At 32.4% G+C, this 18,511-nt stretch overlaps 1 protein-coding gene across 2 annotated transcripts in view; it reads right to left on the bottom strand.

The window, feature by feature from the left end:
• Positions 1 to 8,271: 8,271 nt before the first annotated feature.
• Positions 8,272 to 18,511, bottom strand: part of LOC139489479 (tolloid-like protein 2) — a 44,861-nt gene continuing 34,621 nt past the window's right edge. Inside the window, exons 10-17 of one of the 2 annotated variants that reach the window (XM_071275913.1) lie at positions 17,706 to 17,828; positions 16,937 to 17,097; positions 15,449 to 15,632; positions 14,685 to 14,810; positions 13,308 to 13,649; positions 12,395 to 12,572; positions 10,474 to 10,546; positions 8,272 to 8,965 (exon numbers count right to left, since the gene is read on the bottom strand). In XM_071275913.1, the coding sequence (XP_071132014.1) occupies positions 8,810 to 8,965; positions 10,474 to 10,546; positions 12,395 to 12,572; positions 13,308 to 13,649; positions 14,685 to 14,810; positions 15,449 to 15,632; positions 16,937 to 17,097; positions 17,706 to 17,828 (1,343 nt within the window). In that variant the 3' untranslated portion in view covers positions 8,272 to 8,809. Of the gene's footprint in view, positions 8,966 to 10,473; positions 10,547 to 12,394; positions 12,573 to 13,307; positions 13,650 to 14,684; positions 14,811 to 15,448; positions 15,633 to 16,918; positions 17,098 to 17,705; positions 17,829 to 18,511 lie in introns of both variants that reach the window. The other variant, XM_071275912.1, reaches the window with a different exon arrangement.

Raw genomic sequence — 18,511 nt, 5'->3', positions numbered from 1 at the left:
TGTAGCTCTAATGACAAATGCTCTTGATATTCTATCTTATCTACCTCGAGATGTATTTCAAGTTTATCACCATGTTCACATTAAGAGGCTGATAATAAAACATGGTGCATGTGTCTGATGCAATGAAATACGAACTTGAACGAGTCATGATTCGAGTAGTCGTTACTGATGATGCTGTCATTACTGTTTCGCTATTCCGTGACTGGGGTAGACGAACTATGGATTGTGTTTGGAAGGGCAAAAAGCTTTGGATAAATATATATCAATGGCCTTTCAAATGCGGCTGGCAATGAGTGACTGCACATACTTATTGTGATCAATGTCTTACCGGTTGTGTTCGTGATTGCTTTAAAAGGAAAAAAAAAGACTGCGTGGGAGACATTGATGGCATTTGAAGATGTTACTTTAACATAAAGAATGATGATTCATCAGGCTCACTCACCGAGGTTTAACTGTAAGATCACACAAACTTATCAGATGGGGTTAACACATAGGTTAACAAATCAAGAAAATAACTATTTGCGCAAAAGGGAAGACTAATTGAGGGTATTCCTTTAACTTGGTCTAGTCCTTTCCAGCATGTAAAACGTGCAATATACTAAGGCAGGTGATTAGGGGTACGAGCTTGGAATTGGCTCTTATGCTACCCAGTTCAACCGCTAATGGATGGCGAAGGGACAAAGAGGATAACTTTTAGATAACTCTTTCTAAGGCCTCATCATTTTGTCAGAAGCTTGTACATTGAGGATGTACTGGAGATTGCGGTTCAATGCCAAAAAATGCTACATCCTAAGCATCAGAAACAAAAGCCAGAAAATCTACAGTTTAAATGGACACACACTACAACAAGTCAAGCATAACCCGTACCTAGGCCTACACATTTCGGAAGACCTCAAATGGACCATCCACATATTAAACGTGGCAAAGAAAGCAAATTCAACACTAGGCTTTCAAAGAAGAAACTTGAAATACTGCCCACAAGATTGTAAAAAAAAAACCCAGCTTACATCTCGCTCGCTGATCATCAACGATGGAATATGGAGCCATTGTAGGAGACTCCTACACGGTAACAAACATAAATTAGCTAGAAAGGATAGAACGTCAAGCGGAAAGATTTATCCCCATAGATTACAAGTCAAGAGAGGACGGGTGTGTCTCCAATATGCTTGCCCAACTGGAACTACAAGACCTTCATACAATTGCAAGACGAACAAGCTAGAAGTTGATATTTATGTACAAAGTGATTTATTGGCTGATTCCCGCTATTGAGCTAGACGAATTTCTCAAGAAAGCATGTCCTAAGAGAAACATAACTGCCAAGAAGTTCGAGGAATACCACGCAACAAATATTGTGGAAAAGCAAGTAAAGAATCACTTTAAGTGTTTTGACATTCCACTAAGCAAAACACCACAATACTGAAACTCATTCTTTGTAAAGACAGTGATCGCGTCGAATCAGCTAGACGACACAGTAGTGCGCGCATCAAGCGCAGATAGCGTCAAATCTGCTCTTACGCCTCGTCAATATATCGGCGGCGTTCACTCAAACCGTTATATTAAAGCCAGAATTGGTATCGACAACGTATTCATACAGATATAGATACAGATACAGAGGATGTCGCGGTCGTTGTTAATGTGGAAAATCGGGTCTCCCATGCACTGCTTTCTTTGCATGTGGTGGTGACTGTGAATAAACATGTTTTTTTAGCCAAATAGTAGAAAGGAGTAGGTCCGGTAAGGACCGATTTTGGCCTCAAATTTCAGGTTCATCTGACGAAAGATTTTGACCACTTTTTAAACACTTAAGTATCTATTTTATTTGAATTAATTAGTTTATGTGAAAGATTTTAACAGATTTAGTCATTAAAAACGATCCGATTCAAGCTCAAATATGAAAAATCTACCTAATATGCCGAAAAATGTCACTTTTCAGATGGTTTTTGGTAAAAATGAAAGTGGCCGCATCCGTGTTCATCCGCAACCTTTATATATGTTATGTATTATCATAAAATACAACTTACATTTCAATATTAAGGATGAACACGAATGCGGCCACTTTCGTTTAACACGAAAACCGTCTAAAATTTAACTAAAATGCTAGAATTATGAGGATTTCAGTAATTTAGCATGACTTAATGGTGCTGGTACCGGATATATGTGCATTGTATTGTCAAAAACAGCCCATATTTATGTAGCAGAAGCATTCTACTGTCCAATAAATAACTAAAGGTTTACATTTTAACAATTTTGTAAAACTGCTATATTTTGGGGCCAAAAAGGGGTCTTACTGAACCTACTCCTTTTAAGACGTGGCACGGTACTTGTCTATCGCAAATTCATGTATTTGGTTTTGATGTTATATTTGTTATTCTCGTGGTGTTTTGTCTGTTGCTTGGTCCGTTTCTGTGTGTGTTGCGTTTCGGTGTTGTGTCGTTGTTCTCCTCTTATATTTAATGCGTTTCCCTCGGTTTTAGTTTGCTACCCCGATTTTGTTTTTTGTCCATGGATTTATGAGTTTTGAACAGCGGTATACTACTGTTGCCTTTATTTAGTACTTCAGTAATTTTATTTTGTTTTAATCAATCTATCTAAAACTCTTAATCAAAGATATGGATTGAGCTAGGACTCATTTTTGAAATTTACGCCATATTGTTTTTTTTTTACCGGAAGTGTTATTTAAAAATTTACAACAGAATGAAATTAGTGGTTTTGAGGATAACTAGAAGCCAATAGTTTAATGACAAGCAAAAAAACAAAAAAACAAACAAAAAACATTCTCTTTACATTTTGAAAAAAGTTGAATATTAAAATAGAAAATTGATATTTCTATGTCCACCAATTTTGGATATTACCGGAAGTAAGGTTTTTAAAGAGATATGTCATATACATTGTATCAATGTGAAGCACAAAAGAAAGGTTCCTGCACAATGTAATGATAGTAGCAATACGTTAAAACACATTTCAATTACCCTCCCTAAAAATAAGCTTATTCTAGTTCTATGTCCGTTATGTTGGATATTACCGGAAGTAGGGTTTTTGAAGACATCTTATCTATATCATATATCCAAAATAAGTATATAACAAAGGTTGGTACCAAATATTATGTTAGTAGCATACTAATAACACCTTTTCACATACTAGCCTTTGATATTGGGCTAATCCCATTTTTTGATGATCTGTTTTACAAATTCAAATGACGTCATCATTTTTTTGTCATTTTTTACAATTTCAAATATGACGTCACATGTCGTTGAGGTTTAAACATATTCGGATGTGTCTACATATTGTGTTGCAAATGTCTGGTTATGTAATGTATTTCAGTTGTTTCCTGTAATTAGTTAATATTTCAGTTCTATCATGTACAGCTTTTGTTTGTTAATTTTATAAATTTACTGTTTGCAAAAGTATAAATTATTCTAAATGATAAGGATGTTCTGGTAATTAACAGAAAACCCTGGCCGTTTTTGGCACAACTTTTTTGATCTTTTGATCCTCGATGCTGTTCGACTTTGTGCTTGTTTCGGCTTTCAAACTTTTGTATCTGGGCATCACTAGTAGATCTTGTGTGGATAAAATGCACTTCTGGCGTATTAAAATTTTCAACTTGTTGCCTTTTGTTGGCTGTTGTTCCTGTGTTTCTTTGTCAATTGTATTCTCCAATTTATTTATATTGTAGTCCTGTGGTGTTGAGTTGTCATCTTAATGTTATATTTCACATGGCTATAAAAGGGGAGGTTTGGCATGCCACAAAACCAGGTTCAACCCGCCATTTTTTTCTTTAAAAATGTCCTGTACCAAGTCAGGAATATGGCCATTGTTATATTATAGTTCGTTTCTGTATGTGTTACATTTTAACGTTGCGTCGTTTGTTTTCTCTTATTTTTGAGTGTAAATTCCCATTGCGATAAGACGTGTCACGGTACTTGTCTATCCCAAATTCATGTATTTGGTTTTGATGTTATATTTGTTATTCTCGTGGGATTTTGTCTGTTGCTTGGTCCGTTTCTGTGTGTGTTACATTGTAGTGTTGTGTCGTTGTTCTCCTCTTGTATTTAATGCGTTTCCCTCAGTTTTAGTTTGTTACCCCGATTTTGTTTTTTGTCCATGGATTTATGAGTTTGAACATCGGTATACTACTGTGGCCTTTATTTAAGTATGATGTCCGCCATTTTGGATTTTACCGGAAGTGAGACATTTTTTCAAATGCCTCCCTATCTGAAATAAAAGAAATAGATGAGGAAGGTCTATGCCAAATTTCATGCTTGTAGCAGGATGTGCACAATTTTTCAAAAAAGTTTCTCGAAAGTAGATTGTACCATGTTGAAGTTAGAATAGAAACATTATAAATTTCGTGTATTGGAAGCGCTTTTCATGTATTGCTGTCATCAAAAACACCAAAAACCATAAATTTCTTCATTTATCAGAGGGACATTTTGGCAAAACTTTTAGGAATTTTGGTCCTAATGCTCTTCAAATTCGTACTTTATTTGGCCTTTTTTAACTTTTTTGGATTCGAGCGTCACTGACGAGTCTTTTGTAGACGAAACGCTCGTCTGGCGTATACTAAATTTAGTCCTGGTATCTATGATGAGTTTATTTACAACCACTGGGTCGATGCCACTGCCGGTGAAGATTTATTTACCCGAGGGTATCACGAGCCCAGTAGTCAGCACTTTTTGTGCTGACATGAATTGTCATTGATATGGTTATATTTATAAATTTACTGTTTACAAATTTTTGAATTTTTTAGAAATATTAAGGCTTTTCTACCTCAGGAATAGATTACTTTAGCTGTATTTGGCAAAACTTTTAGGAATTTTGGTCCTAAATGCTCTTCAACTTCGTACTTTATTTGACCTTTTTAACTTTTTTGGATTCCAGCGTCACTGATGAGTTTTTTGTAGACGAAACGCACGTCTGGCGTATACTAAATTTAGTCCTGGTATTTATGATGAGTTTATTTTAAATATTTCCCATAAATCATGTCAGTGTATAAGGAATGACACGGGTTATGTTCTTCTCATATATGTTATGATGGTATGACACTAAACCCCTAACGGGAAGGATTGTGCCTGATGTTCATATGATGAAATCATAATCTTTCAGTCAGTTTAATTGAAGTCTGGAGCTGGCATGTCAGTTAACTGCTAGTAGTCTGTTGTTATTTATGTATTATTGTCATTTTGTTTATTTTCTTTGGTTACATTTTCTGACATAAGACTTGGACTTCTCTTGAACTGAATTTTAATATGCGTATTGTTATGCGTTTACTTTTCTACATTGGTTAGAGGTATAGGGGGAGGGTTGAGATCTCACAAACATGTTTAACCCCGCCGCATTTTTGCGCCTGTCCAAAGTCAGGAGCCTCTGGCCTTTGTTAGTCTTGTATTATTTTAATTTTAGTTTCTTGTGTACAATTTGGAAATAAGTATGGCGTTCATTATCACTGGACTAGTATATATTTGTTTAGGGGCCAGCTGAGGGACGCCTCCGGGTGCGGGAATTTCTCGCTACATTGAAGACCTGTTGGTGACCCTCTGCTGTTGTTTTTTATTTGGTCGGGTTGTTGTCTCTTTGACACATTCCCCATTTCCATTCTCAATTTTATTAGATACTTCAATATTTATCAGAGGGATGGACCGGTGCATTCTTAATATATTTTCATTAAAAAACTTATTGATGCCCATCCTTTTAAATTCTGCAAAAAAGTGCTTACTGGCAAATCCTGATACCTTTGCTTAGTTTATTAACAATCACTGGGTCGATGCCACTGCTTGTTGAGTTTTAATTCCCCGAGAGCATCACCAGCCCAGTAGTCAGCACTTTTGTGTTGACTTGAGTTATCATTGATATGTTCATAATTATAAATTAACTGTTTACAAAATTAAAAAACTAAGGCCTTTTACTCAGGAATAGATTACCTTAGATGTATTTGGCAAAGCTTTTAGGAATTTTGGTCCTAAATGCTCTTCAACTTCGTACTTTATTTGACCCTTTTAACTTTTTTGGATTCGAGCGTCACTGATGAGTCTTTTGTAGACGAAACGCGCCTGGCACAAATACAAAGTTTCAACCCTGGTATCTATGATGAAGTTGTTAGCAATAACAGTTCTATATCTTTCTCGCATCTCTGTGCGAATGAGACACACTAACTTGAGAATGACGGAACAAGCTCTTATAATGCTCAATATAGTCTCTTATTACGAATACTCTTTAACTTTGTTATTTATTTGATCTTTTATTTTTTTTTCGATATGAGAGTCACTAATGATTTTTTTTTTGTATACTAAACGCGATTCTCGCGTACAAAACTAAAAGCATTATATCTATGATGAAATTTTCAGTCGTATTTGGTACAACATTTTCCAATTTTCTATACAGTTCTTTAACCTAATATTAGTTTTGGTTTCCCTTTTTTGTTTTTATTCAAACGCCATTGATGTGTCTAAGGTATCTGAAAAGTGCATCTTGTTTACCAAATAATAAGCCTGTTACCCTTGATGATTTTTTTCTTTTCAATAATCAAGTAGTTAGAAAATCACTGTGAGCACAGAAGTGTAAATATTGCTTTAATTTTGCAATGTGAAATTTAAATCAAATTATTTATTCATTATGAATTTTGAGTTATCACCCTTAGTTCGTTATTGTACATTTAAGAAAATAACAGATTCAAACGCCATGCATAATTGATCAAATAATTTTCTAGACAAGTATGGTTTTATAATTACATTTAATTTGGTGACTTGAATATCTGAGTATAGTATATTACTAATAATTGCATGACATTGGCCGAATACAACCCTTATAATGCTCACCTCAGTGCACTTAATTGTTTTTATCTTTCAAAAGTAGTGATAAACCTGGAAGATATAGATATAAAAAAAGTCGCATAAGAGGTTTGATTGCACTTTATAAAAAAACTAGGAATTTTTAAACTATTTGTTGACAGCATTAATGCATTAATGTAGAGAAAATGATTCCTTGCAACGTTCTTCCTTACATATCCATTACAAAACAAGTTTTAACATACAAATGCGTAACATAAATTAATACCGAAAAAATCCTAATGAAATGTAATTTATTCCTTTATCAATACAATGACTAAACTGTTAAAAAAAGAACCTGTTCAGAAGATCAATTTGCCATATTCTATGTTCTATTTCATGCGCATCTGAAAATGACGCAAGTCAAAATAGATCTGTGATAACTATTTAATCGATGGACGAGCATCGGTTAACAACTACTAACTTCTTTTAACGTAAATTACTGACTGGGACAATTAACCATGTTTTTGGAATTTCTTTTTTCTTTACATTTACTTTTTGAAGTGTGTGCTATATTGAAACTGAATGACAGCCACGACCAAATATAGTTAGCAATACATGTATATGAATAATCACAATGTTGAGGTTGGCATAATGCTGTACAAGAAACTGATTTGAGGGTGCACAGTACGCATGTTTATAAAATAATTTGGATTATGATGACCTAATAAAAAAATTATTTTAAAAGACAAACGTAATTATTGACAGATGACAAACATTGGTAACAGCTAGGCACAAACATTTGATTGTCTGACTGAATGTTACTTTTTCAACTAGTTCTATGTATGTTGGCGTTTGTTTTTGTTGTAGTTTAGTGTTTCTTTTGTTCGGTTGTTTTCCTCTTTTAGTTCATGTGTTTTCCCCGGTTTTTATTTTCTAATCCGGAATTGTTTTCGCTTCATCGATTTATGAATTTTGAACAGGGGTATGCCCCTGTTGCCTTTATTTAACTTCCCTAACAAATGGGAATATTATTTAAGGTTTATTATTGAATTTTACTGACAACAGTTTTGTTAACGTTTTGAGGACGTGTTTTTCAACAAACAATTGCTATTCCCAGGGGAATCCACTGTGCTCCTCATCTTGCTAACTTGTTTCGATTTATCTAGTATTATTTCAATATGATCCCTCCCGTTCCTATGTTTTAATCTTTAAAAGTTTAGGACACACAAGTGCATATCCGGAAACAAAGGAATTATAAGAAATTACCTTTTTTTTATATGTGTAGGAAGAACAAACAGAAGGACGGACGAACAAGGCCATGACGATATAATCCTCACAATCATTTTTGAGGGAATACTAAAAGAAGCAAATCTTTATCTAATGAAATATTAGTTGTTGTCATTAATGCTGATCAAGACCTGAGTCGTTCTTTGCTCCTGTGTACACTTTTCCATATAATACAATCTGTTATAATACAACATATAAAATCACTAAAATAATTATATTACAAAGAAGTTATTTAGTTTATTGCTGACATCAATTCTTGATTGTTACATATGTGTATATACAACAGTAAATTATAACAAATAATCAACAACATATCCATAACAAATATGAGACAAGTTATATTCATCCTCGTTAAGTCATGCAAACAAACACAACAAAAACTCCTCACATAGAGGAAATATAAATCCTATACGGACTATGCAAGTACTTAGCACAGTTGCATAAAAAATGCAAGTACTTAGAAAAGTTGCATAAAAAATGAAGAAAAACCACTTTAAATTCTCTTTCAAAAACTATACATAGTGCAACACAATACAGTTTACATACATCAACAATTGTCAATATCTTGAATTTTGTGTCCTTTTCCCTGAAGACTAAATTAAAGAATGTCTATACTATCATCCGAAAACGTATGTCCCAACAACAAACACATTTTCCTTGTTAACTGTTGTCTGCTCGTTAACCTCTAAGACAACAAAGGAATTACAAGATTTACTTCTTTTACTTTGAAATGGAATTTCATTATTAAAAAGTCATCACTCCAGTAGCGGCAGTTCTTTCGTCTCCCCAAACTCATCAAATTCTGACTCGGTTTCAATATATATCGCGGAAAATCCTTTCCAATTTATAGTATCATCAGAACGAAACCTCACCAACAAATCTTCTCCCGAAGAGATAACCTCTTTTGGAATCTGAAATACACGTTAATTTGTTATAGAACAACAAAACTATTCATATACCACTTTAAAGTCAAGAACATTGCCAAGGCCTGTCTTATTTTATATCTTAGAATTTGTGTCATATCTGAATATTTTTGTCATTTCGTATTGATTGTGTCATTTGTCATATCGTTTTGGTTTTTGTCTTTTGAGGAATTTGCAGTTGATAACATATCTTTTCAACTCTTTTTTAAATTCATTCCAATTCTTCAAAGACCGACATATTGTATATTCACCTGTCTATTGTTGAAAATCGTATGTTGACATATATGTCATTTTATTTATTTATTTATGTCCGAGTGGTTACAGTCTTATAGAATGCAGAACACTCGTCTCTTTCAATACATATGATGTTGAGGAACAAAATGGGTACTACTGAAACCTTGTAAAATAAATAAAAAAACCGACCATGTTACTGTAAACGAATACAAACTGTTTTAGATATTGACCATATGAAATTGTTGTAGACTTTACATATTCTAAGTAGTGGCAAATGGAAACGAAATTACATCATGAGATTAGCAATAAAATTAAAAAATACAAAACTATCATTTTATAAACATTTCTATAGCACAGTGGCAGAACTTAGTGATTTGCACGAATGACGTTCTGTATTATATCTTTTTTTTCTTTCTTTTTTATACCTGGTATAAAAATATCAGACAGGTCTTGCACTCACCGAGATATAATGAAACAATATGAAGGCAGGAATTTCTAACCGCTATACTTCATCATAAAACCCACATAAAATATGTATGTTTAAGCCAGTAGGATCTTTTCTTACTCGTCCTTACGTTATTATGATATAATTATAAAATGTAACACATAAAAGATGTATGTTTAAACCAGTAGGATCGTTTCTTACTCGTCCTGATGTTATTATGATATTATTATAAAATGTAACACTTTGATGAGCTCACCTGAAACATATTATATAGCTGATCATGAAAATGAAAGTTAATAGGATAATTAAGACCATGTGAAGCCAACTAATCTAATTAGAAGAAACAAGGTAATATGTGTAATGCTTGACATCATTTCTATATTTGTTTTACATAATGATATTCTATATTTTACATGTTAAAACTTATGCATTGATCAAATTTGAAATGTAAAGCAGAATGAAGGAGTGTGTAAGACCTGAAAATTTGACTGATATAAAAAGCATGTTTTATAGTTTCTAGGGAAATAAAGAAACACACATACATCATGTACATCATTTTGATTAATTTTTTTTAATTGAACAAATAAATCAATACTTTATCAATAAAAAAAACTGAACTTAATATCAGATTTTGGTATTAGTGAAGTAAAGCAAGATAAATATTAAGAAGTTTTTAATGAAATTAAACAAAACACATTGCCAGTGATCGTCTATGAACTATTTTTCAATTTCTGTTGTAAGGTATATTTTTAGCAGAGGGATATTACAATTATTGAATATAAAAGCAACCAATAATTCCAACGGAAAATATACAAACCTTGCTTCCACAATAACTTGCAATAGGCCGGTCTCTATCGTAGGCGCCGTCAAATATTTCTACATTGTCGTAACTGTTAATAAAAAAAATATAATTTCATTGACATTTATAAAACAATTTTTCTATATAGACGAATCAAATCTTAATACACTGCATATTAACATTAGGGTTTACCCACTGATAAAAACAATAAAACACAAAAACAAAACATATTTGAATCCCATTAGCTTACACTATAAATGCCATGTTTTGAATACTTTTACCTACTACAAACAGAACAACGTTAATTTGAGAATCCAGGAAGAAAATGTTGTTATCTTTGAAGGTTGCCAATAAATAGAAAAATAAATTGTCTGCCATGTGAGAAGCATATTTTTCATAATTAACTCTGCAGTTATTTTCCTGATCTTTTAACATAGCAATGTGTCTATGAAATCGACATGCTTTTTTCGTTACAAGATAAAAGGAGAAACCTATGATAAGCTTTCACTGTCAAAAGATTACCTCAACATATATCTTTTCTCTCTACATATATATTTTTCCATCACAGTAAAATACGTTACAATTTAACCAACATTTACGTCATCTTCAGTCAGTATATTTTTTAAAAATAAATGTGATCCTTATAGGGAAAATGCCATCAAAGACTTTCGATATAAATAAAATGTAAATCAGTATGAATAAAAATGCTCCACGCCATGGTAAGTACAAAAAGGGGGTAACATGTTAAAGCGATTTAGCTGATGAAATAGGATTTGGTAAATATGCTATCATAAAATGACGAGTTGCATTTAAAACAAAAAATGGTGAAGTGATTATAGTAATTTGATAGTTTTGTTAATCTTATCTCTCTTTTGTTTTTATTTTTGCACTTTCAAGGTTGCTTTTTCTTAAGAAAATGTTGAATTAACGCCGAACTGATAATGATAACTTTTTTGATTCATATAAAAATGTAGGATAACACTGTTCCTAGATGATATGTTTAGGTGATTATTCCTAGATGTGACAGGTTTCAAGAAGTTTTATTTATTATTGGATTATTATTCACTCTAGCATTGTCCTTTGAATCGCAAATCTGAGGTTGTTCTGTTGTGATATTCTATAATTGCCCCCATTTTTCCAGTTGTGATATTGTTAACTTGTAGTTAAATTCTTATATTTTGTTTGGTTTGGATACATTCATGACTTATTAAGGCAACGATACAAAAAGAAATGAATGAAAGAAAACGCCATGGATGAACTAAATCAAAGCAAAAAGATAGTCAATATCAAGACCAAAAGCAAAAAAGACAAAAAGTTAAACGACAAACATATACAAAGGCAGATTAATACACCACTTATGAATATTGGTTAATGTTGGAGAAACAGTATGCTATTTGCGGATCTAGAAGTCAGCTGTAAGTATTCTGTGAAAGCTTACAAAAAATAAATATTTGAAGCTTGTCAACATTTTTAGAACAGTCGTACTCATTGTACTGGTTATCAAAATAAATTTGTGAGAAAGTTTTTTTCTCCATTTTCTTCATCGATACAGCTTGATAACCTTACAAAGTGAATGGGAAAACGTTGACAATATCATTATTATGTTTTTATCGACTAAAACATTTTTCTTTTTGCAGTCAAATAAAAAAAAGAGTCGTATAATTCTTTATAGTTTCTTACATAACAAGAGCATGCAACAAATCAAGGCGAAGAACAATTTTACGAAGAGGAGAAAAGGAGCAAACCGAAATTAATTAAGAAACCAACAGGATAATTATATGAGTACATTTTAAGTAAAGGCTGTTGGTTTTTATGATGTTTGAAATCTATTTGGATTCCAAATTTGGTCTATGGCACCTTATGCAATTATTCCAGGAATACATGTCATGGAGAAAGAGAAGAAACTCATCCTACCGTTTCATTACTTGAAAATACTTACTCGCATTCACTTTCATCTTCGATTTCAAACGATACAAAATAGAATTTAACGTGTTTTCCTTTGGATGCTCTGATTCTCCATTCACATTCCATTTTATTGTCATAGTTTTGGTCTCCGAATTTAGCATGGGAGTACAAATACTGCTGGGTTTCTTGTGCTATTAATCTACACCCACAGACTGAAATATATTTCCTTCAGACTATGAGAAATGTTGATCAGATGGATACAACGTGAGAAAAATAAGATATTAAAATGAAATATGCAACTTATATTGACCCTTGTCATACCGTTTAATAGAATATGTTGATATATGCATTTCTATATCGGTTAACTTCAATGGATGAATCATTGTCATGTTGTGCCTTACAAACATCTCTATCGAAATAAATCATTATCCTGAAAAAATTGTGAACTGATAGAATTCTACGACTATACGTCTTTACTCACTGTTTATGGTCACACAGAACCTTTTAATTGTTACAATCCACGCTATTGGTCTTTGATGGATAGTGTCTAATTGACAATCATACCACCTCTTTTTATCTATATCAATCTTAAAATCGACCAATTAGAAATCTTCAGCGTACCAATGAATTCAGGAGCCTGTAATTCAGTGGTTGTTGTTTGTTTATGTATTACATATTTGTTTTTCGCTCATTTCTTTATATAAATAGGGCCGTTAGTTTTCTCGTTGTTTTACATTGTCATATCGGGGTCTATTATAGCTGACTATGCGGTATGGGTTTGCTCATTGATGAAGGCGGTACGGTGACCTTCAGTTGTTAATGTCTGTGTCATTTTATTCTCTTGTGGACAGTTGTCTCATTGGCAATCATACCACATCTTCTTTTCTATAAAACATATATTTAGGAAGTGTCATTACAAATAAAATTGTAAAAAAACCAGTAGTAACCTGAAGAATATTGAGCAAGGAATCCTTTCCGTTGGACTGAAGCGTCTGAGTAGAATAACATAAACATAGTATTGCCACTGGACAGGATCGGTCTGGGTGTTTTACTTCCGCAATATTTGCCTAAACTCCTAGCATTACTACTGTCTCCATCAAATATCTCTATATGATCGTAGTTACACTCGGGATGGGGTTCGATCTCAAACTGATTAAACTCTAATTTAATTCGATGGCCTTGTGTTGTTCTGAAATACCAAACACAGTCCTTCCTACTCTGATAGAAGTCCGGCCAGTTGGGACTACTTATTTCACCGTCGGGATCATTAATTCTATGCTGACATCCACCTGTTAATAGTAAAAAAGCAAGATGCATGTTTTCATGAGGCTATGATTTTGCTAGAATCGTTACTCAGAATAGACTTTTATACTTGAGCTATTAGCTTAGAAGTCTTATAAATTTTTAATAAATGAGCTAAAGTACTTCAAAATGCATCACTCTGCGACAAACGCGAGCATAACAAACAGTTCGATGATTTTATTTAAAGCTACAAATTAAGTAAATTTACTTAAGGTTTATGAACCCTTCTGTAGCCATTTTTGTACGAATTTTTCAAACCTCAATTGTATCAAAACTAAAGATATAATAAATAATAGAGATAGGCCATTTAGTACATGTTCCAAGGGGAAACTTGATGCAAAGCATTATTTTTTACTGTTTCATTGCATTTGATAGAAAAAGAGGACTTTGTGGCAAATAAATCAAGATTTTTATAGAAAATCCACAGCCTTTAATACAGAGATTTGTGTTATAAAATTTGAAACATAAATTACTCACTTGATTTTCTATGATGTGCTAGTGTTTATTTTTTACAAAAAGTTCTAAGTAACCTGTAAATTCCAAAACACCTCGTGTTGAGTCACTAAAGTCGAGCGCACCCTAAAAGGTGTACTTGATTTTGGCCATATTTATACTTGTCTTAACCAATAACTACATTTATAAACTTGTTTTAAGGAAATCAATGCTAGCACTGCATGCAATAATCCTATATCTATCAGTTATCAAATTGCCAAATATGAGAGTACAAGGATAAAGGCTGTGGATTTTCTATAAAAATCTTGATTTATTTGCCACAAAGTCCTCTTTTTCTATTAAATGCAATGGAACAGTAAAAGATAATGCTTTGCATCAAGTTTCCCCTTGGAATATGTACAAAATGGTCTATCTCTATTATTCATTATATCTTTAGTTTTGATACAATTGAAGTTTGAAAAGTTCGTACAGAAGGGTACATAAACCTTAATGCATACTGGAACTTGATACTAACTGTACGTAATATCTGATGTCTTTAGGTCAATAATAATATTTTGTATTATATTCACCTTCTTTACAGTCGTGCTGGTTCTCATGAAGGGTGTAGCCATTGTGACATGCGCACTCATAACTTCCAACAGTATTCTTACAAATATGCTGGCAGCCTCCTCTATTGATTGCACATTCATCTTTGTCTGAAAAGGAATTCCACAATCACTTGATATGAATACATAAATATAATTATCACATGAAGGTAGTTCAACGAAAAAAAAACCCAGATACAAATGAACAAATAGTCTTTAATCATTATCTGGCGTGGGACCACTAGTAAGCTCATATAGACCTGCAAATTTACTAATCGACAGTCCAGAAACAAGGGCTTGACAAAATGTGTATTGCAAAAACTTACTATCAAATGAATCATGTATACATCATACTTCAAACCAAATCAAATACCGGTACAGAGCTATGTAAAACGTTTTTTTTATTTGCCCACGACCATCCATTATAATGTTGGCAATAATTGAAAGGAATGATTAATATACAAAGTCATAAAGGAACATCAATGATATTGGTAAAAGAGAGGTGTAAGAACAACATGAAAATAGGAGTATTAAGTTTTGTTCTTGAATAACATCGCATGGGTGTTTTACGAAGGGATTTCTAAAAAAATCGACATGATTACCAACCCACTTCCAGTTAAAAATATATAGGGGCTATCACAAATATTCGTCCTTGTGTTATGTCATTTGGAATCGACACATTTACTCGCTCAAATTAACTACGTTTCATCTCTAGGTTTATTTTTCATATTAACATTGACTGGACGAACCTGTTGAGAAAAGAGCTTTGAATCCAGTTTTCTGTACGGAGTTGTCGGAGTTGAATTCTATCCTGAGTGTGTTACCATCTGATGTTATTGGAACTGGAAGAAGCGATCCACAAAAGATACCATGAACTGTGGCTTCTGCCCCTACTCCACTACTTACTCGCACTGAATCATACTCACATTCTTGCTGGAAAATGAATGTTTCGAATGTTATATACTAGTAATTTTAGTATTGTCAAAATATGATAACCAAATAAATTTAATTGTTTGCTCTTTACTTTGCTACATTTTCATTCTAACATTATTGTAATACATCTTTGACCAATAAATTGTTTACCTAGAGTTTTCAGATTAATATTTACACATACCTGATTCGAATATAGAATTCCGTGATAATATAATTTTTTTCATCTGATATAATTGGTAAATTCTATTAATTCTTATCTATAGTAAATTATATGCAACATAATTACACTTTTTAGTTTTCGCAATGGCACAATGTTTTCATATTGTATGTCATTTAGTATGAAATGAAGTAAAATTTATGTTGTACTAATACCTAGATGATAGAGAAAATATCTAGTACTTGATCAAGTGCAGCTACTTTAATGATGTTTTTCAACTTCAGTGACTTTTTGTTAACAGTATACTATCTGTCATTTACACAGAACGTGACATTTTTGGTAGATCTATAATGTTTTACAATGAATATGAAAGAAGATGTTTTTTTTGAGACTTGAGCGATATTTAGTTTTGGAAGGTTGAAGAACAATAAATAAAGCAACCAGAGAAATGTATGAACAAACAATAAACATTCCATAAACCGAAATCACTTAGAACTTAACCTGGTGGAAATAGATCTGCGTTTAATATCAATTGTTCTTATTTCATCAGCTCCGAAAGGGTAGACACATTACACACATCATTACATTTACAGTAAAACAAAGATAACTGCAGATTGACCGATGCTCAAACTCATAAATTGTAAACATAGAAACCAATAAAAAAAAACATGAGGAAATCGTAAGACCTGCAAACAGAATGAGCACGTCGACAGAGTAAGCCGGAATACATTCATCAATAAAGACTGAGCAATAAAGACTGAGCATTGTCTGATCTTGATATACACTTTGAAGAAATAAGAAATAAAAGAAATGATAATTTTTATGTTAATACATCGAAACAAATGATTCTCTAATGTTAACATGCATATTTTTGTAATGACCACATCCCTTTGAACAAGAATTAACCTAACTATTTATTTGCAAAACTCATAAGCTTACGAAGCAAGTATATGCATTCATTAAGCATATGTTTCTAAGTGAAAATATTTCAGTTTTTTTCTCTACTGACGGAGAATTTTATTATTTGTAAGTACCAAACAGGCAGGACAACTAACGTTTTTTTACCTTTCCAAGCAGCAAACGAAGCAGGTTTAGCAGGAAATCAAGCATAAAGTATTAAAAACATTACCAGGCTATGTGTACTAACATTGTTTCCTTCCATATCGAAATGAGTTAAGTTAAGTGTTATACGGTATTGGTCCGGTGCTACAATTTGCCAAACACAATTCTTATTGGGTGGGTATAAATCTGGGAATGATGGACTCTGTATTGTACCATTGGATAAATCGATATAACCACCACAAGCATCTACAAAAAAAACAAAAAAAACATCAATTTAAAATTAGAATGTAATAATAAATTCAAACATTTATATAGAAAGTTGGAAATTATTTTTTCTTCAAATAATCACATGGGTTTATTAAAAATTAAAAACAAACTAATAGAGATATATCCCACATGCTTAACAGCCAAAATTAAAACAATCCCTAAAACAAACAAAAATTGGTGAACAAAAATATAAATCACTGTTCGTGTATTAGAGTGTGTATCATTTAAGCAGACTTTTGAAACATACCTATCCAGCAACCGTTTACAGTCAACAATATAATTATTTCATATATACATCATAGCATGCCGTAAATGTAAGCCCGAACATATACATCCAATTGAGGGATATGTATTCATAAATTGATATAAGTACAATCAATTCAAAATATAAATTGTCTACTGTAGAAACATATATGATCTATATTGAAATTTTTTGAATATTGAACAAAGGAGATGTTCCGTAGTCTTTGAAGAAAATTTAACAGGGAACTGAATATATAATCGGTTATATTACATGCACATGAACGATCACTATCAAATGGCCCCTCTTGTCTACTGACTAAACTGGTATATTAGCTATGACATACCTTCACATTTCTTTCCATCACTATGTAATTCGTAACCGATTTTACATTCGCATTTATAGCTTCCCAATGTGTTTACACAAATGTGTCCACAGCCATGGTCATCAGTGGCACATTCATCATATTCTATAAAAACACAGATAAAGGATAAAATCAATCAAAATGAGGAAAAATTAACATCATATTTTATCACTATTGTGATTTGCTTTCAAGCTTCATCATACTTAAAGTTACAAAAATTTCATTAATCATACACGAGTTAGGACTGAAAAATAAAGATGAATATAGGACTTGGGTTTACGTCACAATGATCAGAAAGAAATCCAAAGTCGCAGTAAAAACCATAAGGCATTGCAGTAGTGGAATTAACTATTTGTGGATTCTTATAAATTCTATATACAACTTTTAAACTAGTTTAAATCTCGGTCTATTTCTGAAATTTATTCTTACATACTTTTGATTTTTTAACCCTGTATGCTAACATTGCCTAGGTAAATTTTAAAATTGTTTGTATGCACATTGAACGACAAATCTATGTGATGTATACAAATTTTTGACTTCACACAGAAATCAATGAATGTGTTTGTAGATAGATGTTTTTGTGTTCGGTTAAATTATTCCTTTTAAAATTGTTATACGATGATGACTGATGTACCCATATTCTGACTATTTTATTTATTGTGTCTGTTTAGTTAACGCATCAATGTAAATATAACGGAATTTGATGAGACTGTCATCAAAGTGAGAGGGTTAGCGCTATAAAACCAGGTTTAATCCACCATTTTCTACATTTGAAAATGCCTGCACCA

This window comes from Mytilus edulis, chromosome 9 (genome assembly GCF_963676685.1).
Source record: "Mytilus edulis chromosome 9, xbMytEdul2.2, whole genome shotgun sequence".
NCBI classification, from domain to species: domain Eukaryota; kingdom Metazoa; phylum Mollusca; class Bivalvia; order Mytilida; family Mytilidae; genus Mytilus; species Mytilus edulis.
Note: the sequence above shows the minus strand (reverse complement) of the source record. Positions and strands in the feature narration are given on the sequence as shown.